The sequence below is a fragment of the Arabidopsis thaliana genome, assembly GCF_000001735.4.
Source record: "Arabidopsis thaliana chromosome 1 sequence".
Lineage (NCBI taxonomy): Eukaryota > Viridiplantae > Streptophyta > Magnoliopsida > Brassicales > Brassicaceae > Arabidopsis > Arabidopsis thaliana.
In genome coordinates this window covers 10,178,661-10,203,660 of record NC_003070.9, presented here as the reverse complement: position 1 = coordinate 10,203,660, position 25,000 = coordinate 10,178,661, and the positions used below count along the sequence as shown (strand labels likewise).

Below are 25,000 nucleotides of genomic sequence, written 5' to 3'. Positions count from 1 at the left end.
GTAAAATGTTATCGAGCAATACCAAAATAATATTAAAAAAATGTAATCCTAAATTCAGCCGCTGAAAAAGAGCAGAAAAAGAGCAACTAACAGAAACCATAAAACTATATATAATACACACTCACACAAAAATATACACTATACAATAATCAAAGTTTACAAGACGACATCAAAATCGAAAATAATAAACGCACCAAAAGACATGACTATAAATAAATAATAAACACACATGGTCTAAATTCCTCAAAAAAAGAAAAGAATTACAATTTAAATTTAGTTCTTCTTCAAGCTTCTCTCTTCAAGATCACTACCTTACGTCTCTCTCATATTCATCTTCAATCTTCTCTGATGATTTTTTACAAGAACCAAAGTCTTTAAATTATTTGCTTTTCTTCACTGAAAAAGAATGAAGGAGACAATCAGGTGTTGCATCGCTTGCATTCTACCGTGTGGAGCGCTTGACGTGATCAGAATCGTTCACTCAAACGGACACGTGGAGGAGATCAGTGGCACGATCACGGCCAGCGAAATCATGAAGGCTCACCCGAAGCACGTACTCAAGAAACCATCTTCTCCAACGTCAGATCACGACGAGCGTGACGTCATCTCAGCCACAAAGATCGTCATCGTCCCTCCCGAAGCTGAGCTCCAACGTGGTAAGATTTATTTCCTCATGCCTGCTACTAAATCTGATAAATGCGCCGGAGGAGGAAAGATCCGCCGGGAAAAAAGTAACGCAAACGCCGTCGTCAAGAAACGGTCACAGTATCGCCGGCAGCATCGTGACGGTGATGAGAAATGTAACGGCGGCGAAAGTAATGACGTTAAAGATAAAAACTACGAGAAGGATTTATTGATCTCGTCTGATCGATACTTGACGGAGATATTATCGGAGAAAGTGGCGACGCAAAAAGATCGGAGGAAAGGACGCGTCGGCGTTTGGAGGCCGCACTTAGAAAGCATATCGGAGATCATAACTGAAGACTGAGAAAACGGCATCGTTTTAGTGGATTTCTTGATAGTAACAATCGCTACTTTTTTTCACCTTCTTTTTTTTTAAACTATCGTCAGTTGTGCATTTCAATGAAAATATTCAAGAACAAAAGATTTTAACTTCCGATTCACACTCATTCACCCCAAAAAGAATATTTTGTTTACTTCGCATCAATTTCTTAATTGTTTTAGATGTGTACTCTTCTTATCAAACTTACTACACCTTTGATTATATCCTAATTATATTTAAGTTATTTTTCGACCCAAGTATACATATGTAAATAACTTTTTTAATATAAAAAGTTATCCAACAATTTTGATATAAAATAACAAACTAGTATTGAACATTTTAGGGTGTCTATAACCTAAACACGTGTGTTTTGCTTATGTATAATTAACTTATAAACAGAAATGCTAAGAAAAACGAGGAGTGTATATGTTATTTGAGATGATGGCAAATTTCCACTCTTATTTTGCATATCCAACTCATCGTTCATGGATAAACCTATGAATCATCTTATAGATTTCAGTTTTGAGCCATTAAGTTTGATTTGTGGTCATCAAAATCATACACTCGTCCTCAACCATAAAAGCTAACAAAAATTAAAAGTGGGAAAAAAAGAGACAATGGAAAAGAAAAGAAAAAGCTTTTATTCTTGTTAGTAAACGACTAACGACTATATGGTAAGAATGAAGATAGCAAAGATTAAAATTCATCAAACATAATTTAGAATTTTTTTTGAGTGGAATCTATCAAAAATGTCTCAGCTTCTCTCCCGACTCTCCAATCTCTCTCCCAGGAGCCCATTCACTCGTAAGCTTCACAGTTTACCGAACAAAAATGATTTTTTTCCTCTGGAAATTAAATTACGTTATGTACTTGAAAAAAAGAATTGAAATTTCAGTTTCTGAACTCTTTGGTACTAATTTGGTTAGGTTCGTTTGTTTTCATCATCATCCACCAACCCCTTTTTGTCACTTGCGTGCAACACGGAAGCGTTACGAAGTGGCGGAAACATTGGAGATGTTCTCTTGTTCGACGCTGCTAAGGAATATATGCTCACTGTACCTGACAAAACAGTACCTCAAGAGATCGTTGATGGGAGAGGACTCGGAACTTCTCATGGATGGGTAGTTTTCTGTGACCCTCATGATCGTTTTGTGTGTATCAGTGACGTTTTTAACCCCTTGGCTTCTAAGACAAACCCGAAAATGATTCCTCTGCCTCCCGCTTACTGCTCTTAAGTCTTGTCAAAGCCAAATCTTTTGGAATGTGGCAATGTCCTCTTCTCCTCCTGATCAAGATTGGATTGTTGCCATCAAGTTCTTGGATAGACAGCTTAGTCTATGTAGTCCTCATCGTGACTTGCGGTGGACTAATATCTTAACTCCTTTGGACTTTTCGGAAAACTCAAATCTGATGTTTTCAAAGAGAGACCAAAGGTTCTACTTAGCTTGCATGCTCCTGTAGGCAACCGTTTGTTCTCATATGATCTCAACTTTAAACTAGTCAAGAATCCTCACTTCCATGAGTTGCAGTTCCGAGACCTTCCGGAATTTGGTTTTCTTAATCTTGATGACTTTCCCGGCCACGTCATAGCTGGTTTTGGAAGCTCATCATAAACACGGTTACAAATTCAATAATATTTCTTACAACAAGTGAACAAGAGCAATAACCATATAGCTATTTGATCAAATCTCTCGACTAAACATGATGAATACAAAATGTGGAACAAAATATTAATCGAATAAGCACCAACACTGTTTTGTATGGACATCGCTTCCTACAACCTGTGCAAGATGGTCGAGACATATGATTATTGGGCAACACAAATAGCTTTCTTCCATCCTTGTAGATACACAATGAACCGGGCTTCATGTATAAGTCCTTCCCAATCAGACATCTGATGTGTAAGGTGACACAACAATATTCATCACACTTATAAAACCGGTCTTTCGAACTTACTTTTTCCTCACAGACTTCACACCAATATGTCTCAGTATTTGTCTCCTTCCCATAAGAAAGAGTGAGAATATGATCATCATGCTTATACCTCACATTTTGAGGTAAAGTAGCACATCCAAAACACAAAGCAAAGTCGCATTTGATGCAATTGAATGTTTCATTTGTACATTCAAGTCTTGAATCTTTGCAAACAGAGCATCCTCTTTGCTCTCCTGGTTTAGATGTTAGGAATAAAGGATCCATATGACTTTCATGGACTAATGGCTCAGAAATTGTAGCGCACTGCACATGAATCTTAAAATAACATCCTTCTTTATCACACACATAGAAGAAACCTGCTATGCACGACCAAGGACAAGCTGAACACTTATCCTCATACTTTCTAACTTCGTTATATCCTCCCACTAGGGAGAGCATAGGTGGATGTATCGGGTGATGTATTTTGCGAGATAAATTCGCACATTCTTCGTGAAGAATGAAGCTGCATTGTATACAAGAGTAGAGGTTACCAAAATAGATTGGTGTGATGCATGCATCACACTGCTTACTGTCATCGTAATCTCTGTCTTTGTTCTCATCAAGTCTCAAATGATGTTGTTGATGACTAAAATGTTGTATGATTCCATCACTTATCGTCACAAACGGCTCAACTTCTTCTTCAATCTCTTCTAACACCCCTTCAAGCTCTATGCCATCCCACACATTTCTTTGTGTGGCACATCTTGAATGTGCTCCGTACGAACAATCATCCTTGATGCAAGAATAACCCCCAAAATCGTTGTCGATAGTTTCGCGACAAACACCACAAGATCTATCTCGTTGGTCGAACAAAGGGGTAAAAGAGATGCGATGGGGGTGGCGAGATATCCTTATGACACGTGGTAAGTTGATACATCTTAGATGGACCACAAAATCACAAGGGGGACACATATAGATAGGAGAGCTTGCATCGGCCAAGGCGCACACATTGCAAGTTAAGAAAGCTTGTCTAGGAAAGAGAGCAAGTGTATGCTGATGCCAATTCGGATGGTCTATATACAAGACTGGTGGTTTTTCCGCACAAACTATATTCATAGCATAATCACAATCCGAGCAATAGTAGAATATCTTTTCGAGATCCTCCTCACAACAGAAACACTTTCTGGTTTGAATCCGATATTGAGTTGCTGAAAGATATTATTTGCTTAATGAGTGATATGAGCTCCGACTCTGGCTCCGGCTCCGAATCCAAGTCCATAGAGCTGACAAGAGAGATTAGTTGACTAAAACGTAAAATAAGTGATTTCGTTTTTGACATCTTTTGCGACTCATCCAACTCCTCACCCGTTACCACAACCGTGTCGACTGTGAGTATTTGAGAAATGACTGATATGAGCTTTGACTCCATCTCCGAATCTGAACTCGAACCCGAATCTGAATCTGTGAAATCCGGCTCCGGCGACATGAAAAGACTGTATATTTGAACGATGATCGATATGAGCTCCGGTCTCGGCTTGAGTTTGAATGTTTCAGAGTAGAGTGACATAACCTGTGAATTAGGCTTTGGCTCAGAATCAGAATCTATAGAGTTTTGGAGAGATAATTCTTGAGTAATGAGTGATATGAGATTCCTTAACGGCTCCGGCTGGGAATCCAAATCCATGGAGTTGAAAAGAGAGATTGTTTGAGCTATGAGTGACATGAGCTTCGTCTCGGGCTTCGGCTGCGAATCCAAATCCATTGAGCTAACGAGAGATATTATTTGAATAATAGTACATGATACGAGCTCCAAATCCGAAGAGTTGTCTAGAGAGATGAGCTGAGTAGCAAGTGATATGAGCTTCGACTCGGGAGAATCCATAGAGTGCAGAGAGAGAACGATTACTTGAGTAACGAGAGATTTTGAGTTTGAATGTGATTAACTTAGTGTTTCTGAATTTCTAATTGTAATAAAAACACATCTTACACATATAACAATGTTAGTACTATATACGTGTGTTAGCTTACAGGCTGTCCGACTACGAAGTCAACGATCGATTTATAGATTAGATATGTATAAATCATCGGTAGTTACGTAGTATTAGTCTACAATATTACAACTAGTATTCGAGTTTCTAAACTAATACTAAGAATTAGCCTACGCAATTACTTTCACAAAACAACAAAATCATTATTGAATGATCTTTCCTTTATGAGGTTGTCCGAACGCAAAGTCAATGATCGATTTAGAGATGATAACAGATATAATAGTGCAACTTGCTGGCATTTATATATGTTGAGAATCTATCACCCTCGAACACGTACCAACTGATCACCAAGATCAGGCGGCTAAAAAGTGCACTCGGTCTAGGAGTTTCGAATACTTGAGTTAAAATGAAATTTTATCTAGTTCATATCTTTGTATATAGACTACAATACAAAATAGTGTATTGGCAACAACGAGACCATTACTATGGGTGTTAAGTGTTAACATAAATTGTTTGTATCGTATCTACTTATTTTCATGCTTCTCTAATGATTATATATTTGTATATTACATCATACGTATTTTTATCATCAGGTTCGAGTATAATATTTATTTTGAAACTACAAAGCCACAATGAAATTTGGTTTATTCACTGTTGGTGACTTTCCCGCCACATTATAGCTGGTGTTGGAAGCTCATTAATTTGACTAATCAAAACAACAGAAAACAGATTCAATAATATTTCTTACAACAAGAGCAATATGTTGAATACAAAATATGGAACAAAATATTAATCGAACAAACACCGATATTATATTATTTTGTATGGACAACACTTCATACAACCTATATATGCAAAATGGTCGAGACATATGAATATATGATTGTAGGAGCAATGAGACCATGACTCTAGGTGTTAACACAAATTGTTTGTATCATATCTACTTATTTGCTATCTCTTATATGATTATATATTACAGTCATACATACCCTTATTATCAGGTTTGAGTTTAATATTTGTTTTGAATTTAAAGCTTCATTGTTTGATAAATTAAATCTAAACACTATATGGACGTAAGCCCCGTCGAAAGATAACAGAAGTCTAAAGCAAAATTAAAATTTGTTTTGTTCTAATTTCTTTCATTTCAAAATTATAAAGATATTAATTCTAGAAAATCCATATAGTTATCTCATATATGACAATAAAATATTTAATCAGTACAACTCTACCAAATAAGCAAAATATAAGCAATTATAAAAAACTTATAACAAAAGGATAAATATTTTGTATTCAGTTTAAGAATTTAAAACAAAAATAGATTACCTGTTTATGGAACTTCGGTTTTTGTTATGGTAGAAGGTAGATTACACAGAAAGAGAATAAGAAAGATGATACAAAGGATTTTAGGCAGAAAGAAATAATTATGAAATTGCATGGCATTGTTAACATAGACTAGAACTCTGTTTTGAATGCATAGATTATTTTTTCGAAAGAGAAAAACTTTCATATCACATGATTTTTTTATTTTTTTTTGGATACAATCATACATATAATGTTTGATGGATGAAAGACAAAGCGAACGCCAAGTATAATTTGTTCATAAAAGATCAGATTTTATGATATCTGGTGTTTACGATATCGCCACCAGAAGTATCCGTCATTTTGAAGACCAAGTTGAAACACCATAAGGGGTTGAGTTTGACAGCCTCCCTGTATGGCTTCCTCCCACTTCTATATAACACCAACAACTCTTAGTTATGCTTCTTCTTCTTATATTAGTTGAGAATGAAATTAAGATTTTCTTCAATATCAAAGTTGGTGTTTTAGATACAATTGAGTCTTATTATGAGGTTTTGGGTTCTTTTGAAATCCTTTGATGTCTCTTCTTCCATGCAAGTTCGAATTGTAGGATACAAAAAAAAATGTCTCTCTTCTCTTGTCAACTTGAACAAAACCACTTGGAAGATGATTTTCCGTGTTCTATATGCTTAATGACATTACTGCTTCTTGATTTCCTCTTGTTTTTAACCCAAATTGGTCTCTCCCCAAAGTATAATCTTCTGGGTCTTTTTCTTGTAAAATTTGGCATGCTCCAAGATCTATATTAGTAGCTATCTCTTTTTTTTTTGGTTTTTGGTGGTTGTTTGCCTTGTTCACTCCTCCATATATAGTAACTCTTAAACTGTCGAAACATTACCGTATAACATGTTTGTTTGTAGTGATTATTTTAATCGATGTTAATATGCATCAGTTGCAAAAAAATGATATTAATTTTGCATCATTGAATATAAGTGATTTATTATTTGTATCAATTTATCAAAATAACGTTAATATTTGCAACATTTATAATAAATAATTTTAAGTGTTTATATTAATTATAATAACTTATAAAATAATACTAAATTAGTTTTTATGAAACAAATATCTTTATTAATTAATATTAAGCGAACACTTAAATTTAGTTGGGATAGTAACTTTACACTTTTTGGACACCATCTAAAACCAGAATTATGTAACTTTACATATATAAAAAAATTATGGAGGTTTTTTTTTCCTTCTGTGGGAGATATGTGGTATGTAAACAAATTGAATAAACAATTATATCAGTTAGTGCAACTGATGCTAAATCTGTAATTAGCATCGGTTATTATTGATTTAAATTTTGTATCACTTTCTAAATGATTAAAATTCACATATTTGTATTAATATTGTGAAAGTGAGGCAAATAGACCTAGATTTGCATTAATTTTAATGAACTGATGTCACACAAACTAATACGACATCAGTTATTGCAATTGATGTTAAATTATAATTTTTGTATCGATTGTAAATAAGTAATTCAAATTAGTATTTTTTAAATTTTTGTTGCAAGTTAATTGATACAACTAACCTTTTTTGTAGTGAGATTCTTGAGACATAATATCCCTGCCTCTTCTTCTTCTTCAATTGTTGGGGTTGTTCTCCCAATCATAAACATTCTGGTGGATGTAAACATAAAGAGCAAGTGATTTTAACTCTTGTATAGAAAACTAGGAGTCTTGAATGCATTGGAGAAACCACTTTGCATCGGATATGCTTAACTAATTTACCTAGTTCCAAGAATTATAAATGTGGAATTCCACGATTACAATTAAAAATTGTCTACATTTATTGTATCATACTAGAACGTACTATTTGTAATATGTCCATCTCACTCGTTGGACTTTGTTTCAACATGTAACCAACCCAACAATTTTATTTATTGACAAACAAACAAATCCTTACTCAAATAACTACAAAACTTGACGAAACATTTATTTGACATTGACATTCTCTCACTTTTTTTCCGAAAACCACTTCATTTTTAAATTACAAAATCGAACATTTATTCTGTAATCAAAATTAGAATTTAATGTTCATATCGTGCGAACCAATAACCTTTCTTTGAACCAAAAATAAAAATAAAATCCTTCTTTTCTCAAAACCCCATCACGTAATAACACACAAAATACAAGGGTAATTTGGTCTTTCTACTTTTCTGTAAACCCCCCACTGGTAAATGAAATTGGAAAGGAATGGCTTGCGATATTGGCAATGTCAATGTCTCTCTCTCTCACAGTCTCTTTCCCTCTCTGCCTCCAAAATTTCCCTCTCTGTTTTTGAGCAGTTAAGCTGCCTCATCAATCTCACTCACCAGAAACCCATCAACAATCATTAACCTTTTTCTCGTTTTCATCAAAACCCATTTTCTCAATTTCTTCAAAAAAAAACCTTTTGATTCTTTCTCCTAATCCTTTTCCCAGCTCTCTTAATGCTTTAGCCACAAAACTTTTTGTATCTCAATGTGTGACAGTTTTGTACCTTTTAAGAGAAAAAATGCCACGGAATGTATACGGTATGAACCAAAGCGAGGTGTATAGAAATGTCGATCGTGAAGACCCTAAAGCAATTCTCAATGGTGTTGCAGTTACTGGACTTGTTGGGGTCTTGCGTCAGCTTGGTGATCTCGCTGAGTAAGTATTCAATTCGAGCTAATGTTGCGTCTCTTTTGGGTATCTCTACTGTTGAATGATTCTTTGAGCTAGTGGTGAAGTTAAAGATGAGAATCATTACTTTGTGTGAAAGTAATTGCCTTTACTTGTTTAAGGTAATCTAATTGGTGTTTGTAGCTACAAATTTGGGAACCCATTTTGATTGCATGATCCTTTGAAGTTTTTGAGTTAAGCTTTAGCAAAAAGGAAGAAGCTTTATTCATTTATGATTCTATGATTGTTGTGATGTTTCTATCAATCATTCTCCATTTTTGCTGTGTTTAGTTTTGTTTCATGAGCTTAGTTTATGTTTCTTAGCAACTCCTTATGTGGTGACTCTTTATGTCGGCTCTGATATCAAGCTTAGTTTGGGTTTGGAGTGATCTCTGGTTGATAAGGGTCATTTTAGCACAAAGGAAGAAACTTTCTTATCGATTGCTTTTTCTCTTGATTAAGGTTTGCAGCAGAGATATTTCATGGGATACAGGAGGAAGTTATGGCTACAGCTTCAAGAAGCAATCAGTTAAAGATTAGATTGCAGCATATAGAAGCTACAGTGCCTCCACTAGAAAAGGCGATGCTTGCACAAACAACTCATATACATTTTGCATACACAGGAGGTTTGTTTTGTCTTCTTCCCTCTTGTCAATCTTCTTATTGTCTTGACCCAAGGTGTCTGATTCTTGTTAGGTTTCACATTAATTCTTTTAATAAATTATGTCACATCCTTAGTTCATTGTAGGCCTTCACATGCTTTTTCACTTACCCTAAAACTAAAACTTTCTCTGACGAGGCTAGTTTAGAATCTGGAATGATTGAGAAACTAAATCATTGTATCTTCTGCAAAACCTTAAAATAGATTAACTTAAAATTGAATTGATAGTATTAGTTGTTTGGTTCCCCTTGGCAAACTTTTATTTATTGTATTGAAACCGTGGAAGTAATGGGTGGTGAGAAAGTGGTCATGCTTGTATTTTTCTTACTTTATATCTTGTGAACTGAAGGAGTTTAATGGGGTTCAGGTCTGGAGTGGCATCCTCGTATCCCAATTACGCAAAATCACTTAATTTATGACGACTTGCCTCACATTATTATGGATCCCTATGAAGAATGCAGGGGTCCTCCACGGTTACACTTGCTTGATAAGTATGCCTCAAGCTAAAATATTTATATCTGATATGTATGTACTATGTACTATAATCCATCATGTTATACTGATTCTTTGCTTTATTTTCTCAGATTTGATATAAATGGTCCTGGATCTTGCTTGAAGCGATACTCAGATCCTACTTATTTCAGAAGAGCATCAAGCAACCTGAGTCAAGGAAACAAGAAGTTCCAAAAAGATAAAAAGCATTGTAAAATGAAGGTGTGGTTCTCAGATTAAATTGGTAAACCATTTTCTGTAGAATTCTCTTTTACTTGACACATATATATCTGTTTTCTGGCATGGACAGAAGAAAAAAACTTCGTCAAGGAGTCGAGATATGTCACGTTTGGCCTCCTTGGCTAACCAGAATGCCAGGTAAATTATAGATATTGTTGGCATATTTAAGTTTCCGTGCACCTAAAGAATAATTAACTCAGACATAGTTCACTCCAGGAAGACATTTGCTTCATTTAGCTTCAGTGGACAAACCTCTTCTACCAAAACCACCTCAACCAGTGACATGGAAAAAAGATATGATTTTCAAGATCATCATTCTCGCTCTTTTGAGTCCAGAAGTGGTTCAGGCTACAATGAATGCCTTTCAACTGCAACTTCTTCACTGAAGACTGGAGAAAGACCGAAAGGGGTGTTCGTTTCATCCAGCTTGACACCAGGCTCTTGCACTATTGCTTCAGTCCTTTCTGAATGTGAAACCGAAGATGCTCATGATAATTTCCAGTTTAGTCCTTCTCAAGGGCAAGCTGCTCGTGGCTCTTCTTGCGTTAGTTGGGATGAGAAAGCAGAGATAGTGGAATCTCTTGGTCTGCAGACAGATGAAGCTTCTGAAATGGTGGAGGCGAACTCTGTTGTAGATACTCTAGATGAGAAACCAAGCTATGGGGAAGGGATAGGTGGAGTTGATTTCCATTCTAAGGACAATGAAAATGATAAATCAGAATCAGGACTACGAAAACGTGCTGGGATTGATGAGGTAAGAGAGATAAAAAATGGTCGGGAGATTGTGGGAGAACCGAGGGATAGTGAACAAGAGACTGAAAGCGAAGGGGAGTGTTTTGTTGATGCGCTTAATACTATCGAATCAGAATCTGAAAACAATCAAGGGCTTCAAACTAGTCAAGTGAGCAGTTCCTGTGGTGTTGCAGATGAGAGGTTGGAAAAGTCAGTGTGTGAGCAAGAAACAGAGCAGAATTCCTACAGTGTCGAAGATTCTTGCAGATCAATGGATGGGCTTATGGCCAACAGTTTTAAAAATGAAGAGAATGCATCGTCAGAAAATGTATCTGTTGAAATGCATCAACAAAATCTACAGGCGGGTTCAGATATCAACCGCTTACAAAAAAATGATCTTTGTGCAAACAAGGATATGCGTAATGATTCTGGTGGAAAAGATACCATCACATTTACATTTGTGCCAGGTCTCGAGAACAGCTTAGTTGATTCATCAAACCCCTTGATTCATCATGGCCTACAGGAAAATCAAGAAACAGAAGCTGAATCTTCTGGGGATCTCGAAGCCTTTAAAATATGGACTAATGGTGGTCTATTGGGACTGAAACCATCGAAACCTCCAGTCTTGGCAATGCCAAGTTCTTTAAGTCCAGATTGCAAGACCGAGGAAAGGACAGTTGGTTTTGCAGAAGCTGAAAAAGATAAAGCAGATGATCTAGTTGAAAATGCTTCACATAGACATGTTCTGAATAATTCAAGCTTAGCAACGCCAGGAACCCAAAATCCAGGTAGTTCAAATGGCATAGTCATGGGTATTGTAGACCAAAGAGAGTCCCATGAGACTTCTTCTGGAGTTTTTGGACTCAGCCACAAGTTTCTTACTAGTGGTTTCCGCAGAAAGGATTCATTTGCACATGATAGAAAGACTGTACCAGCAACGATTCCAGAGAACGATGAAGTGACTACAGAGAGGAGGAGGTTTTGTGACCAAGATATTAATGAGAAAACCTTTATGGACCCCTTCAGAGACGAAGCTCCTATTGATTGGATCACTTCGTCTCCGCCTCTTCAACACATGAAAATATCTCTCAATCCCGCTGACACTCTTCAGGCTTCGAGACTGAAGCTTAAATTTTCAGATGGAGACAACACTTACAATACCTTTTCCTCCTTCCAGTTGCTTCCAGAGACTGGAACTTCCCTTCCTGATTCTTATTCTGACGACGACACTTTTTGTAGATCATCTCCTTACATGTCAGATACCGATTATCTTAGCGATAATCACTCCTTGTCAAATTCTGAGCCGTGGGAAGAATCCAGTGACAGCCATGGAAGAAAAGAGCAAGAACTATATGATTCTTTCCACGAAAGTAGGCATGTTGATAACAATGCTGAAGCTTCCCCTCTAGGGATCAAATCAGAAAGTTCTTGCGTCGCCGTAAACCTCTCATATCTCCAAAATCCTGCTGAGCCCTTACCACCGCCATTTCCACCCATGCAATGGATGGTTTCAAAGACACCTTCAGAGAAAATGGAAGACAAAACACAGTCCCTACAACTACAAGAAGCTCTCAGGTTTGCGTTTGAGAAGCATATTTCATTGCCTACAGCTAAGAACGAACTGCCTAGCATGGTGACTTCTGCTCCTAAACCAGAAATTAAGGTATGGAGAAGATTTTGACTCTTTCTTCCTACTTTTCTACAGTGTGGGTCAGTTCCATATATTCCAGATGATCGTTTTCAATATAGTTCAAATTACGAATCTTAACAAGCATATGTTCTCATAGGCCCATCTGAAGAATAATGTCAGGGAGGAGAAACAAAGTGCCAACGCAAAGGAGACTGAAACTGGAGACTTCTTGCAACAAATCCGAACACAAGTGAGTGCAAATAGTTCCTTTTTGTGAAAGAAAGTTATATTCTGATGCTTGATTTGTTATATCATCTTTTGCTACATTCTTGGTTTCTTTCAAATCAAAGCAATTCAACCTTAGGCCTGTGGTCATGACAACGACATCATCGGCTACTGCAACAACTGACCCTATCATAAACACTAAGATCAGCGCGATTTTGGAGAAAGCAAACTCAATACGCCAGGTTCATCCTCTAACTTCTGCATCTATATATATCCAAAGCAAATCTAATCTTTATTTCAGAATCTAAGTACTTTTTGTCTTAAATCCAACACAACATTATCTATCACTCACTCTTTTCTTCTTTTCAGGCTGTAGCTAGCAAAGATGGAGATGAAAGCGATACATGGAGTGATACGTAAAAGCCCTTTATCAGATTCCATTTCATCTTTGTAATCTACTCTCTGAACGACATAAATGGAGAAAAGGGGTTCAAGCTAGTCCTGCAAGAATTTTTTGTATTTTGTATCATATCTAATGTGTGGATTTGTGTAGGTGATAGTAAATTTTGTCGAGTGTGATCTGTATCTTCAAGAAAATAAAGTAGTGCAAGAAATAAAAATGAAAGTAAAATCTATAATGCCCATTCATCTTAAGGAAAACTTTCTAGAACTTGGGATTTTAGCCACGAGCTTGCTACAAAAAAAATTCATGACCATAAAGAGCTAAACTTAAATTAGTCATGGACTTTTATCCTAGAGCAACTAAGAAGAATCCATGGTCATAGTTTTTTTTTTTTGTAGTACCACTAAATTTTATAAACAAGATCAACATTTGACTTGATATTACCATCAAAGCAAGTCGGCAATAGCAACATTGAACGACAAAACAAAGTAATGATTCACGTTTACGGTTATTCGATATATTTCAAGTTACGAATGAGAAGCATATGTTCTCATAGACCCATCTTAAGAATATTGTCAGGGAGGATAAACAAAATGCCAATGAAAAGGAGACCAAAACTGGAGACTTGTTGCATCAAATCCAAACACAAGTCAGTGTAATCGATTCTTCTCATGAAAAAAAAAAGTATTTGGATTCTTGATGTTATATCATCTTTAATTGCATTCTTGATTTCTTCCATAGCATAAATATTAATTCAACCTGAGACTCGTGGTTTCCACAACGACGGCCCTACCATCAAAATTCAGATATCATCACGATTCTATTTTGGAGATATGAAAACTTTATACGTTAGGTGCATCTTCTGATAATATTTGCTTGATTAGTTAATTAAGATTGTAATTCTCCTCTCTAAATTACTCTATGCACGACACCTTAGGTTGCGGAGAGACAACCTATAAAAGGGTTTAATCTTGTTATGCAAGTAATTCTTATTGTGTCGAATATCTCATGTGTTTATTGTGTAGTTTATAAGTAAATTTTGTCGTACGTGATATATACCTTCACGAAATGAAAATATAAAATATATACAATGCTACGTTTTTTTACGTAGTGGAAGTAATAGATTAGTTTTTGTTTGAAATGCATTATAAAAAAATATGTTTTTCTATTCGATCTCTGAACTATATGGAAGAGTATCAGTTTTGTGTCAGCTGTGCTACCGTTTCTTGAAGCAATCGCGCAGTTTAAAAAGATTGAAGGAGAAATATTATTTTTAAAATTTAATGGATTATGGATTTGATGATATAAAAAAAACTTTAAAAAAATATCAAAAAAGTGAGTTGGCAAGTAGAGGTCTCAAAACACTTAAGCCGTGAAGTTCGCTTACGTTGTGGCCTTTAATTGTTTTCTTATACTATTTGCCACTGGAATCAAAAGATTAAAAAATAATAGAGATTATGTTATTGTGTGCACTGTATTAATTTCTTAATGTCTGTCTCGCATTTATTAATATCGAATATTAAATCTTAGAAATTTGCTTGTGGACATGTGATGGGATTATTTTTTTCTAAATGGGATATTGAAGTACTAACAGTTTTTGTGGAAAAAATGTTTCTTGAACTATAGAAGTATGGATGACAGAATTATAACTTCAGCTGGATGATAGAAACATACAGCATAATTGTGTCTACACATTTTTGTTGTTGAAAGTGCCCGTTTAATGATTGATCAAGAGCTTAGTATGGTAGTATCCTACGTACATTAGCTAGGTCTTGCGTTCAATCCCAAACCCGGGTAATGAGTATTTCAAATTTCCAAAATTCGAAATTAATTTTTTTAAATAATTCTCCTCAATTCCATCCTTTTTCTAAAAAAAGTTGTAATTCTAAATCGAAAGTAAAGATTTTCAAAGCATGTACCCTCAAGGAAAAGTGCCCCTTTTTCTCAATGAAACTAAACACGTATAAAGTTTAATTATTTATTCAATATCCCACTTTATCTAGCAATAATCAAACATTATCGACTTTATTAATTGTATGGATGTCCTTTTTTACTGTGGAATATGGAACCATTAGTATTGAAAGTTGTAAGCCTCGGAAAGAAACTTTGATCATTAATATCAATATGATATCCTTTTAAACCCTAACCATACGTTTATAGAGCTAATTTACATTTTATGTGGCCATGTGAGATAACAAACTAAATCAAATTTGTATTTTTGGACGATATACGGTAGACGAGTTTGAATCCGGATAGTGAGTTACATACGATATTAGTATGAACTATATATATATGTTCTAGTCATGCTCTAATATTTTAAAATATATCTAAGTTATATATGAGCATACTCGAGAATTTCAAATATAAATATATAATTTCATCCTACATAAGATCAAGAAAGTACAGAGTCAGATCTCTATAAGACTATAATAGATATGAAAGAGAAAAATAATAATTTATTTCTTTATTCTTCTAATTAATTTCAAATCACTTTATTAAAGATAGGATTAAAGAACAAAACCCATATAAAAGACTTTGCTTTCCTTTGTAAAGAGAGCTTTTTTTATAAAGTGAATTTTCAGAACCCAAAAGAAGCACATACTGAAAAGTTTAAGATTTGAAAGGAGAAAAGAAAAAAATGGGCAACCAACAAAAGTTAGTCACCAAATCCATTGAAACCCTAAAGAAAGAAGAAAAAAATAGCCTAAGAAAAGATAATCCACCTTTACAAGGTACAACTAATTACATGTGTCTATATATATACAAGCATGTTATAGTTTATACATATACAGAGTATAAATCTATGCGGAACATGACTAAACCTTCCTTTGTTTTTATAATGCATATTTGTCTAGCACGCAATGTATAATATGTATTAGTACTCCGTATATATTCGAAACATGTGATCTCAATTCTAAAATGAAGAAGTATCTACAATACGTTAATAAATCCCACATTGTATTGCCACTACACAAACCCGTATTATATTGACATGATTTTTCTTACATGATTATAGAAAAATTAAAGCAGTTGCGTTGTATTACCAAAAGTTGTCGTATAACCTACCTGTTACAATTAATATACATGCATGCAGATGTGACCATTCTTAAATCTTAATTGTCTTTTAATTTTGATTTGGCCATAAACTTAAATCTAATCACCTTTAGAGGAATATGAATACAATTGTTTAGAATCTGAATATTTTATCTTTATATGCATATATACTTTGCAAAAATAGCTCAATGGATGAAATTCTTTGTCTACGTAAATATATACGCACATTTATATTCCCTTTTTGTATACGTCTATTACATTCATCTTTAATTTATATTTAACTTAAAAGTCGATCTCTTTTAAAAGTGCTTAAAAGTTGTTCTTTTGCGACTATATAGTATAAAGGTACCAATGAGAAAACATTTAGTATAAAAGCACGAATTTGAGAAAAAAAGAGAAACATGAACATCGATTAGTGCTTTCCTTTTTCTTTTACTTTCTTTTCCTCTTGTTTTTTTTTTCCTTTCCCTCATCTTTAACACTTGCTTTAGTGTTTAATAATAACGTACGTGAAAGTTAATTTAAACAAAATATTAAAAGAAACATGCTTTGCTTAACTTTATGTGTTTCTTCTCCAAGGTAATATCCACTCAACCATTCTAGTAGTTGATCAAGCAAAATTGCACAAATTATTAGTCTAATTGTACCACTATCCATGGACCATGACTGATAAGAAGGGATAGATGTTCCATTTTGGTTTAACATAGTGTTGTCCAACTAGAACTAGATTGCACATATACTATTATTAGAAGTTCTTTTTTTCGGATTGAAAAACCAATTCCAAAATTATTTTCTAAATTAATATTTTGGCTGACAAAAAAAACCTCAAAACATAACAAGCATCAAAATCCAAATTCTTGTTTCCACAATTGGTTTCTCTCCATCAATCAGATGTTTCATCCCAACATAAATGATCCCTTGTAAGATCTTAAAAAACTTTGAAAAATAAATTCAAATTAAATATTTATTCCGTTCAAATTATACGATTTTTTAACTAAAAATGCAGATTAAGAAGTATCTTTTTTTAAAAGGTTCATCCAATCATGAAAAAGGTACGGCATAATCAAAATAATTAGAAAATATGAAATAATATATAATTTGTATAAAAACTTGAAAACATTTATAATATAAAACAAACAAGTTTTCCCAAAACATCTTCTATTATAAAACGAAGATGGTATTAATTTTTTATTTTTCTTTAAGTTTTATTGTAGTTATGAACACAAATCTAATATTAAATTTTTTTCTATAGTTTCATTGTCGTCTCAATAATAAAACATTAGATCATTCACTTCAATATATATGACGTAAACCTTTGAATATAAAATTTACACACCCCATAAAATCATGAAATGTAATCTACTGGTTTGTGAAAATATGAATCCAACTCTTATAAAAGAAAAAAATTACGCGCCTTATCAAAACATTATTGTTTTTTTTTGTCATGTTTACTGACATAAATTTAATGTAGATTCAACTCTGCTTATATTATTTTATATAAGAAAACAAAACTCTACTAATACTATTAAATAAAAAGGGACTATATTTATTCGAAATAAATAAAGAAATGAAGAAAATGGATGGATGACTTGGAAAAGAGTGGCCAAAAGATGATGTGAGCCTAGAATTGAAAGCTGATCCCTCTACTCATTCATGCTTAATTATGCTTATTCATCTCTTCTCCTTTTCTACGCAACACACCAAAAACGCTCTCTCTTTGGCGGCTTTGTCCAAATCCAAATCATTCTCACTTAAATAAAGATTCATTGAAATATATTAAGGAGATACACATAAAATAGAAAATTATATGTTAATAGTTGTGGTTCTCAGCTGATAGAAACATCATTTACTTTTTCAATCGCATAAGTTTCCATATGTTTTTTTCCTAATTTCTATATTATTTATACATTTTGGAGATTTTGATAAATATTTTTTGTTTAATTTAAACCTATAGACCTCACATATTCATCTCATGTTGAAGAACTGGGTCAAAGCACTGGGGTCGAAACCGGTAGTAAACTAGAAATGAGAGTTACCTACTTAAATTGCTCTCCTCATATTTCCAAAGATGCAATCATCCAAAAATGTTAGTCAACGGTGAAAACAAAAAGAAATGGATGATGCTTATGCGAATTTAAAAGGAAATAATAGTTATATTATATGGATAATATAATTAGGTTTTGAATGTGATCTTAATTTTGTTTTGTGATACACAGCCCCAGTTCAGAAAATATTAAGAATTTGCCACTGAACATACGTATCCCTTCCAAATCACTGTTGACATACTAACATCATTTTAAAAATATTCAATAATATCTTAATATAAATTTTATGAATTAATTAAATCGAACAAAGCCTTTTTTTACCCAAGATAAACAAACATTTGGATAGCTTGTAAGTTAATTATAGTAGTTTTAGGCACTGTAAGTATCCCGCATAATTCATATATTATTAGTGATTTGGAAATTTAGCAAAGGGAGTAAATTATAAAAAAAAAACTAGAATTTACACAAATTTTGATAAAAGTCATGTCAATTTTTTATTTTTTTTAAAGGAGATGTTAAACATCACTGTTCCTAAAAAAACTTTTTAAAATATACGGAAAGACAATGGAGAACTGTACCAAAATACACACATTTTGGAGAAAAGGAAAAAAAAAAAAGCAAAAGAACACACACATTTTGTCAGCTGATATATATGGATCGATATTTCTTTGAATGCAATAAGCAATAAATGTGCCTAACATATTCTTTCATTATTTTTTTTTAATATTCTCCCTACTAACACTATTGCTTTTCTCTCCTTTCTTACGATAAAGATATAATAATGTTTTCACAAAATCTTTTTACAAAAAGAAAAGAAAAAAACACATTGAAATCTTCTTCCTATAAACGTCTCTTCTCTCTTTCATCACTGCAAGAAACTTAATCACAACTCTCTCTTTAATCTCTTTGTCTCTCTCTCTCTCTCTCTATCTCTCTCTCATTTTAATGGCGACCCAAGATTCTCAAGGGATTAAACTCTTTGGCAAAACCATAACATTCAACGCCAACATCACACAGACGATAAAAAAAGAAGAGCAGCAACAACAACAACAGCCAGAGCTACAAGCAACAACAGCCGTTAGATCACCCTCATCGGATCTGACGGCTGAGAAGCGTCCAGACAAGATCATACCATGTCCGAGATGCAAGAGCATGGAGACTAAGTTTTGTTACTTCAACAACTACAACGTTAATCAACCAAGACACTTCTGCAAAGGTTGTCAACGTTACTGGACCGCCGGTGGAGCTCTCCGGAATGTTCCCGTCGGTGCCGGTCGTCGGAAGTCAAAACCTCCCGGACGTGTCGGTGGGTTCGCTGAGTTGCTTGGAGCTGCGACTGGAGCTGTTGATCAGGTCGAGCTAGATGCTTTGCTAGTGGAAGAGTGGAGAGCTGCTACGGCGTCTCACGGTGGTTTCCGGCATGATTTTCCGGTGAAGAGGCTCCGTTGTTACACCGATGGTCAATCTTGTTAATTATTTTTACATTTTTATTTGTTTGTTTTCGGGTTTGGGTTTGGGTGGTTTGCTATAATTTAACCCGTAGAAAGAAAGAACGTGGTTAAATTTGCTTTGCTTTGATTACTCTGGATACGTACAGGCTAGCAACAAAATTTAACTAGTTAATTACTAATTAATTAGTAGGTTTTTAATACTTGCTTATCTACTAAACAGCTGTTGCTTTTTAATTTCTCTTGCTGTAAATTGAAGCTCGTGGCCGTGGGATTTTTCTTCTCTAAACAAAGACGGTGTGGTTGACCATTAATTATCCTTGAAACTATTTATTAGTAGTACTAATTTTTTTAGTTATTATTGCTCAATCTCATAAACCTATAGAAATCTAACTTTTTTGGTCTTTGTAGCTTCGCATCGTTTAAGTGTACGTAAAGTTAGTTAAAGATTATGGACATTAGTCTAGTTAATCTTTCAACCAAGAAGAAACCTCATTCAATTGGACATTTAAGTTTTCACTTTTCAGCTATAAACTGACAATCACACAATAATGGGATACCTACATAACTAGAATAAGGTTTTTACTGTTTATGAAGAAGAAATTGAACAAATATTGGAACACTCTAAATGTTTGTCCTTCCAATAAAAGACCAGTAAACCACTAATGATAAATAACCTTTTCAAACAGCCAAAAAAATGTCTTAAATCTTAACGAAATATTATGATTTGTGAAAATATATGCCTTATCAACATTTTTGTGGATGACTGTAGTATGTCACATTTTAGTGTTAACATTTAAAATAAACGTTTTAACAGAATTTGTTTACTTCATCAATAATCACGAAGCTAACTAGAAAAGCTACTGTGATGAAGCAGCACATAAAAGAATATGACAGAAGAAGAGAACAAAATCAAGACTTGCTTGTGTGCAAGTCATGTCCTGAGTTGAGAAAAGAAATGGTGGGTCCTGTGAATTGAGTTCTGGGTTGGTCAGAATTTATAAATGCGGAGATAGAAAAATCAATGAGATTTGGATGAGGTAAAGATTAAAGGTTTTGGAAAAAGAGAACACAATGTTGACTTGCGAGGCTAAGAAAAAGAAACTGCAACAACCAGATGAAAACAAACTACATTTTAAGCACTAATAAAAGGTAAGAAACCATGACATAATAAGATCATAAGCAAAACGAGTAATGTGAACAATTCAGACAAGTTTACTTTCTCCATTGAGAAACATCAGTTTCTTTGAGTCCAAACGATATCTAAAACCAGAAAGAAAGAACGATAGAATGAGATTCATACGACCAACTCACTCACTCTCTCAGGACATGATTTTGGCAGACCGGACATAAAGGCTGTCGACGACCTTCCCCATGTTTGCAATGGTTTCGAGGGTAGCCGAGTAGATAGCATCTGCCTTTGGGTCTTCGAAGATGATGAGGCATCCAGCTCCTTGATCCAAGGTACCTGCAAATTTCTTGTCGAGTATCATCTGAGATAGCTTCTTTTCCACATGGTCGAGCGGCAATCCAATGAGCTCAGCAATGTGAGCTATCTCAACTCTTGAGAAGGGCTCGATCAAACGACACAGATTTTGCTCCAGAAGCGTGTCATAGAGAGAAGAGAGATGCCTGTGGACAATTGGGTCATCTTCAAGCTGTGCTTTGTAGTCACGGAGTGCGTTCTCAAACAACTTCAAGGACCTCTTCGAGTGAGCATCAGCGACTGCTTTCATGGCATCCAGGTCAGGGCCAACGTACTGTAGTCCAGCCTTTGAGGAGATTATTCCTGCAACATCATCAGCTTGGCTAACCATGATCTTGCACAGTAACATGTACTTCAAACTGAAAACCGCTCTCGGATCTCCGAGAGCGTTGAAGGACTCAAAGGCTTCAAAGAAGTAACTGTATCCGGTTTTGTAGTCTTTCTCTTCAGCATGAAGAATCCCACTCTGCAGATCTATCGTGCCTTGTTGAGCTGGTGGGACATATATAGCGTTAGCAGCTGTCCTAGCTGCAGTGAGTGCAGCTTTTGCCTTGGGTAAGTTTCTCAATGAGAAGTGAAGTTTGCTCTCCAGCAAGTCTATGTCGACCAGAAGGAGCTTATCATCTAATCTCCTAACCTCTTTTACCAAAGTACTCAACAACGCCAAAGCTTCAACATACTCCTTGTTCTCCATCAAAAGAGCTGCAAGCCTAGCCTCTACTCGCTGCCTGAGGAAAGTACGCTTCTCAGCGCGGGTCCATTCGACCATCTCTTTGCAGAGAGTGATCTGGAGATCAGTTGTTCCAGGAATCTTTGCCACAGCATCAATGATTCCTCTGACGATTTTCGCAGTTTTCGCCTTGGGGATTAAGGAAAAGAAAGGCCTCAACTTGGTCAACAGTTTCCGGAGATCCTCACCTCTCTTCTCTTCAGTCAATCGATCACAAAGGTTTGTAATCGCTTGCTCCTTGATCCGTATAGCCTCAGGAGATGAAGAAGGGTCTTCCAAAACCTGGTACAGTATCGTAATAGCCTCCGAGCTGTTGGCTTCTAAAGCCAGGGAAATCGTCTCTGTGGTAGCACGATAGGAAACCATTGTGGGTTTAGTGCAAACTCAAATCCCTGCAACAATAAAGCCATAGACCTGTTAATGCAATGTTCAAATATTTCTCCTTTCAAGCTTATTGATACTCTTTAGGTTTCACATCACTACAAAAACAAATCCATCTTCGATACATTACCAAGATAATCAGATAAAGACAAGCCACGATGGTAATTTATCACTGTAATTTATCAACTCTTCTGTACCTAATGATCAAGACAAGCCTAGAGATCTATCAAAGACAAAGATACAACGAGGCTACAATAAGTAATACAGGAACTGAATTACAAAGCCTATGAAACTATAACCTAATTTTTAAGTAATAAGATGAATCACAGAGACATAGTTCAGTAATTACTAACTTATTCAGTTCGAATTCTTCGACTCAAATACTTTTAAGATCTATTTAATTTTGTATTCAGCTTCTTTCAATCAGAATTAGAACATCCTCGGGCCCATCTTCACTGAGATCAACTAAATCGAAGAAAGCTAAACCCTAGAACTATCGAGACAAGGAACCAGATGTGGTTTTTTAAAACATCGAAAACAATACGCATACCAAAACCCAGAATTAAGCAGATCTGATAAGCAAACCCAGAAGAAGAATTAATGAAATTTCGCAAGAACAAGACTTACCGATGAATCGTCGGGGGCGTGAGATTTTGGTAAAGCTTTTCGACGACGGTATAGAAGAAATAAGAAGAAGAAGATTCGAGAGTTTTTTTTGGCTTGAAAGAAAAGATAAATGGACAGTCTTCTCGTAGTTTTACAATTTTTTGAAGGGTATATTTGTCTTTAGATGCTGAAATCAGGAAATAGAGAACGCTTAACAAATTCGGCGTCTTAAAATCTAGCGTTTCGGATTCAGAGTTTGAAAACCAACGCCAGACGCTGCAAAAGATCCTGGTGCAAACGCTTGTCGTGAAAACGCGTTTTGTGATTCAGGCCTAGTGGCTCAGACTAAAGGCCCAATATATACAAAACTCTGATCCGCCTTCTTTAGGTAAGGGTTCGATTTTATTTGTTGTCTTTTGCTTATTTCAGTTTGAGTCATTTACCTCAAACTATAATTCACATTATATGTTACATATGTAGCTTTCTCAAACTGTCATAAATTTCACTATGCATGTAAATGATTTAAATTTATTTTAGAGTAGGGTTTTTCACTACATCATGCATGTATCTGTTCAATCGAAAAGTAACAAATAAATATTGGAAGGTAATCAAATCATTCGTAAAAAAGAACTCCCAAAAATAAAACAATAACAACGAAAAAAAAACATGGTTAATTAGTAAACTCAGACAGACACATAAAAAACATAAATAAATGTTTTATATATTAAAAAGAGTCATCAAAAAAATTGAAAGTGTTGAGACTTTGAGAGATCGATGTATATGGGTGTGTATATATGTATATTAAGCTTAGAAGGTGACGTCAGGGACGATTCCAAGCTCCTTGAAAACTTGAGGGCATTCAGCGAGAGGAGTCTTCCTCATGAACCCAAGTGGGTTAATGGTTCGAGTCTCGTTGGAGACAATGCCATCATTGGCCGTGAGACTGATTCTGGCTGCGTTTCTTAGGAATTCTTGGTTGTTCACGTCTCCACACTCTGGGTCAGGTGATTGGAGGAGGACGATCTCGCACACTTCCTCTTCGTGGTCACCCATTACTTCCATCTGGTAGTTACCGGCGTTGTCGGTCACGGCTTCTTTGGTTAGGGTCACTGTCTGGTTCTCACGACCCTTGCACTCAAGCTTTACCTTTGCCCCTGATATACACACAATAACGTAATTAGTTTTTCTTATAATCTTGCAACACTAACTCTTAGAAATGTGACTAACCACATTTTTATAAAATTTTAACATTGTTAAAAAGACGTCTATATATGCTTGTAATCATTTTTGTGAATTTTTACTACACAATTCTAACCATTGACCTATATACCATAATGGGATCGATTTTTTATCAACCAATATATTTTGCTATTGACAGTATGCTCAACAAATGAATTTGATTAGAGAATGTGGTTAATTACCCTCGAGAAATTTGCTGATACGGGTGATGAATTGGACACGGCATGTGTCGCAGTAGACGGAGCCCTTGATGTGGAATTTGTCAAAGTCGTCGGCATCAGCTGCGGTGAAGTGAACGAGGGTGGTGAAACATAGGGCAGAGGCAAGGAAGACAATGAAGAATTTGGCCATTATGCCTTAATCCTTTTTTTTCTTGTGTTTTTACTTCGGTCTTCTCCTCTCTTGGATTTGAGAGTTTATTTGTAAAATTTAGTTTTTAAGGGAGAACAAATTGTAAGCTTTGGTTGAGAGGAGACGCTATGATAGATCCAACCAAATATCTCCTTTTATAGAGAACAAATAGACAAAACAACAAAACCATGTGATTCTATATCTATTTTTGGAAGTTTTTTTGTTTATTTTTGGTGTTTTTGTTCTTGAGTTTTGTACGGCTGTGTTTTCCTTGAACCCGATCTTTTCTCATTGCCATCTGTTTTTCTTTTCTGTTAATAATTCTTCATAGATTCCGTTTAGGTCTTTTTTGTATGAGGATGGTTTCC

General features: G+C 35.0%; 7 protein-coding genes and 1 pseudogene across 11 annotated transcripts; 4 read left to right on the top strand and 4 right to left on the bottom strand.

Annotated features, from left to right (window-relative positions):
- The first annotated feature begins 169 nt into the window (after positions 1 to 169).
- AT1G29195 (phosphatidylinositol 4-phosphate 5-kinase MSS4-like protein) lies at positions 170 to 1,247 on the top strand. The gene has a single exon (NM_102660.3). It carries the CDS (start codon positions 407 to 409, stop codon positions 986 to 988), a length of 582 nt encoding a protein of 193 aa, NP_564323.1. The 5' UTR covers positions 170 to 406; the 3' UTR covers positions 989 to 1,247.
- Positions 1,248 to 1,861: 614 nt separating this feature from the next.
- On the top strand, positions 1,862 to 2,616 carry AT1G29190 (annotated as a pseudogene). The gene has a single exon.
- Positions 2,617 to 2,698: 82 nt separating this feature from the next.
- On the bottom strand, positions 2,699 to 4,033 carry AT1G29180 (Cysteine/Histidine-rich C1 domain family protein; the record flags this gene model as incomplete). The annotated part of the gene is made up of 1 exon (NM_102659.1): positions 2,699 to 4,033. The coding sequence occupies one exon, from the start codon at positions 4,031 to 4,033 to the stop codon at positions 2,699 to 2,701; it is 1,335 nt and encodes a 444-aa protein (NP_174213.1).
- AT1G29179 (cysteine/histidine-rich C1 domain protein) lies at positions 3,406 to 4,897 on the bottom strand. Its single transcript, NM_001036031.2, has one exon. It carries the CDS (start codon positions 4,797 to 4,799, stop codon positions 4,083 to 4,085), a length of 717 nt encoding a protein of 238 aa, NP_001031108.1. The 5' UTR covers positions 4,800 to 4,897; the 3' UTR covers positions 3,406 to 4,082.
- Positions 4,898 to 8,447: 3,550 nt separating this feature from the next.
- WAVE2 (SCAR family protein) lies at positions 8,448 to 13,524 on the top strand. Of its 3 annotated transcripts, none has more exons than NM_102658.3 (9): positions 8,448 to 8,897; positions 9,372 to 9,535; positions 9,938 to 10,061; positions 10,155 to 10,284; positions 10,373 to 10,440; positions 10,519 to 12,697; positions 12,822 to 12,914; positions 13,015 to 13,131; positions 13,259 to 13,524. In NM_102658.3, the coding sequence occupies exons 1-9, from the start codon at positions 8,761 to 8,763 to the stop codon at positions 13,307 to 13,309; spliced, it is 3,063 nt and encodes a 1,020-aa protein (NP_174212.2). In that variant the 5' UTR covers positions 8,448 to 8,760; the 3' UTR covers positions 13,310 to 13,524. The 3 variants fall into 3 exon arrangements, with proteins under 3 accessions (NP_174212.2, NP_001117375.1, NP_001117376.1); NM_001123904.2 differs by having other exon boundaries at positions 8,475 to 8,897; positions 13,029 to 13,131; positions 13,259 to 13,447; NM_001123903.2 differs by having other exon boundaries at positions 12,822 to 13,131.
- A 5,624-nt stretch (positions 13,525 to 19,148) lies between these two features.
- AT1G29160 (Dof-type zinc finger DNA-binding family protein) lies at positions 19,149 to 20,271 on the top strand. The gene has a single exon (NM_102657.2). It carries the CDS (start codon positions 19,337 to 19,339, stop codon positions 19,862 to 19,864), a length of 528 nt encoding a protein of 175 aa, NP_174211.1. The 5' UTR covers positions 19,149 to 19,336; the 3' UTR covers positions 19,865 to 20,271.
- A 581-nt stretch (positions 20,272 to 20,852) lies between these two features.
- Positions 20,853 to 23,359, bottom strand: ATS9 (non-ATPase subunit 9). 2 transcript variants are annotated; one of them, NM_001332840.1, is made up of 2 exons: positions 22,790 to 23,062; positions 20,853 to 22,447 (listed from the first exon to the last, which is right to left on the bottom strand). In NM_001332840.1, exon 2 carries the CDS (start codon positions 22,419 to 22,421, stop codon positions 21,162 to 21,164), a length of 1,260 nt encoding a protein of 419 aa, NP_001323322.1. In that variant the 5' UTR covers positions 22,422 to 22,447; positions 22,790 to 23,062; the 3' UTR covers positions 20,853 to 21,161. The 2 variants fall into 2 exon arrangements, with proteins under 2 accessions (NP_001323322.1, NP_174210.1); NM_102656.4 differs by lacking the exon at positions 22,790 to 23,062 and adding an exon at positions 23,064 to 23,359 and having other exon boundaries at positions 20,873 to 22,447.
- A 76-nt stretch (positions 23,360 to 23,435) lies between these two features.
- AT1G29140 (Pollen Ole e 1 allergen and extensin family protein) lies at positions 23,436 to 24,759 on the bottom strand. Its single transcript, NM_102655.4, has 2 exons — positions 24,464 to 24,759; positions 23,436 to 24,196 (listed from the first exon to the last, which is right to left on the bottom strand). Exons 1-2 carry the CDS (start codon positions 24,630 to 24,632, stop codon positions 23,850 to 23,852), a joined length of 516 nt encoding a protein of 171 aa, NP_174209.1. The 5' UTR covers positions 24,633 to 24,759; the 3' UTR covers positions 23,436 to 23,849.
- Between the last annotated feature and the right edge of the window lie 241 nt (positions 24,760 to 25,000).

Coding starts and splice junctions, on each gene's coding strand:
- AT1G29195 (NM_102660.3), top strand. CDS start 407: ATGAAGGAGACAATCAGGTGTTGCATCGCTTGCATTCTACCGTGTGGA.
- AT1G29140 (NM_102655.4), bottom strand. CDS start 24,632: ATGGCCAAATTCTTCATTGTCTTCCTTGCCTCTGCCCTATGTTTCACC. Junction 24,197..24,463: donor TATCAGCAAATTTCTCGAGG/GTAATTAACCAC, acceptor TGTGTATATCAG/GGGCAAAGGTAAAGCTTGAG.
- AT1G29160 (NM_102657.2), top strand. CDS start 19,337: ATGGCGACCCAAGATTCTCAAGGGATTAAACTCTTTGGCAAAACCATA.
- AT1G29179 (NM_001036031.2), bottom strand. CDS start 4,799: ATGGATTCTCCCGAGTCGAAGCTCATATCACTTGCTACTCAGCTCATC.
- WAVE2 (NM_102658.3), top strand. CDS start 8,761: ATGCCACGGAATGTATACGGTATGAACCAAAGCGAGGTGTATAGAAAT. Junction 10,062..10,154: donor CGGTTACACTTGCTTGATAA/GTATGCCTCAAG, acceptor TTATTTTCTCAG/ATTTGATATAAATGGTCCTG. Junction 10,441..10,518: donor TTGGCTAACCAGAATGCCAG/GTAAATTATAGA, acceptor AGTTCACTCCAG/GAAGACATTTGCTTCATTTA.
- ATS9 (NM_102656.4), bottom strand. CDS start 22,421: ATGGTTTCCTATCGTGCTACCACAGAGACGATTTCCCTGGCTTTAGAA.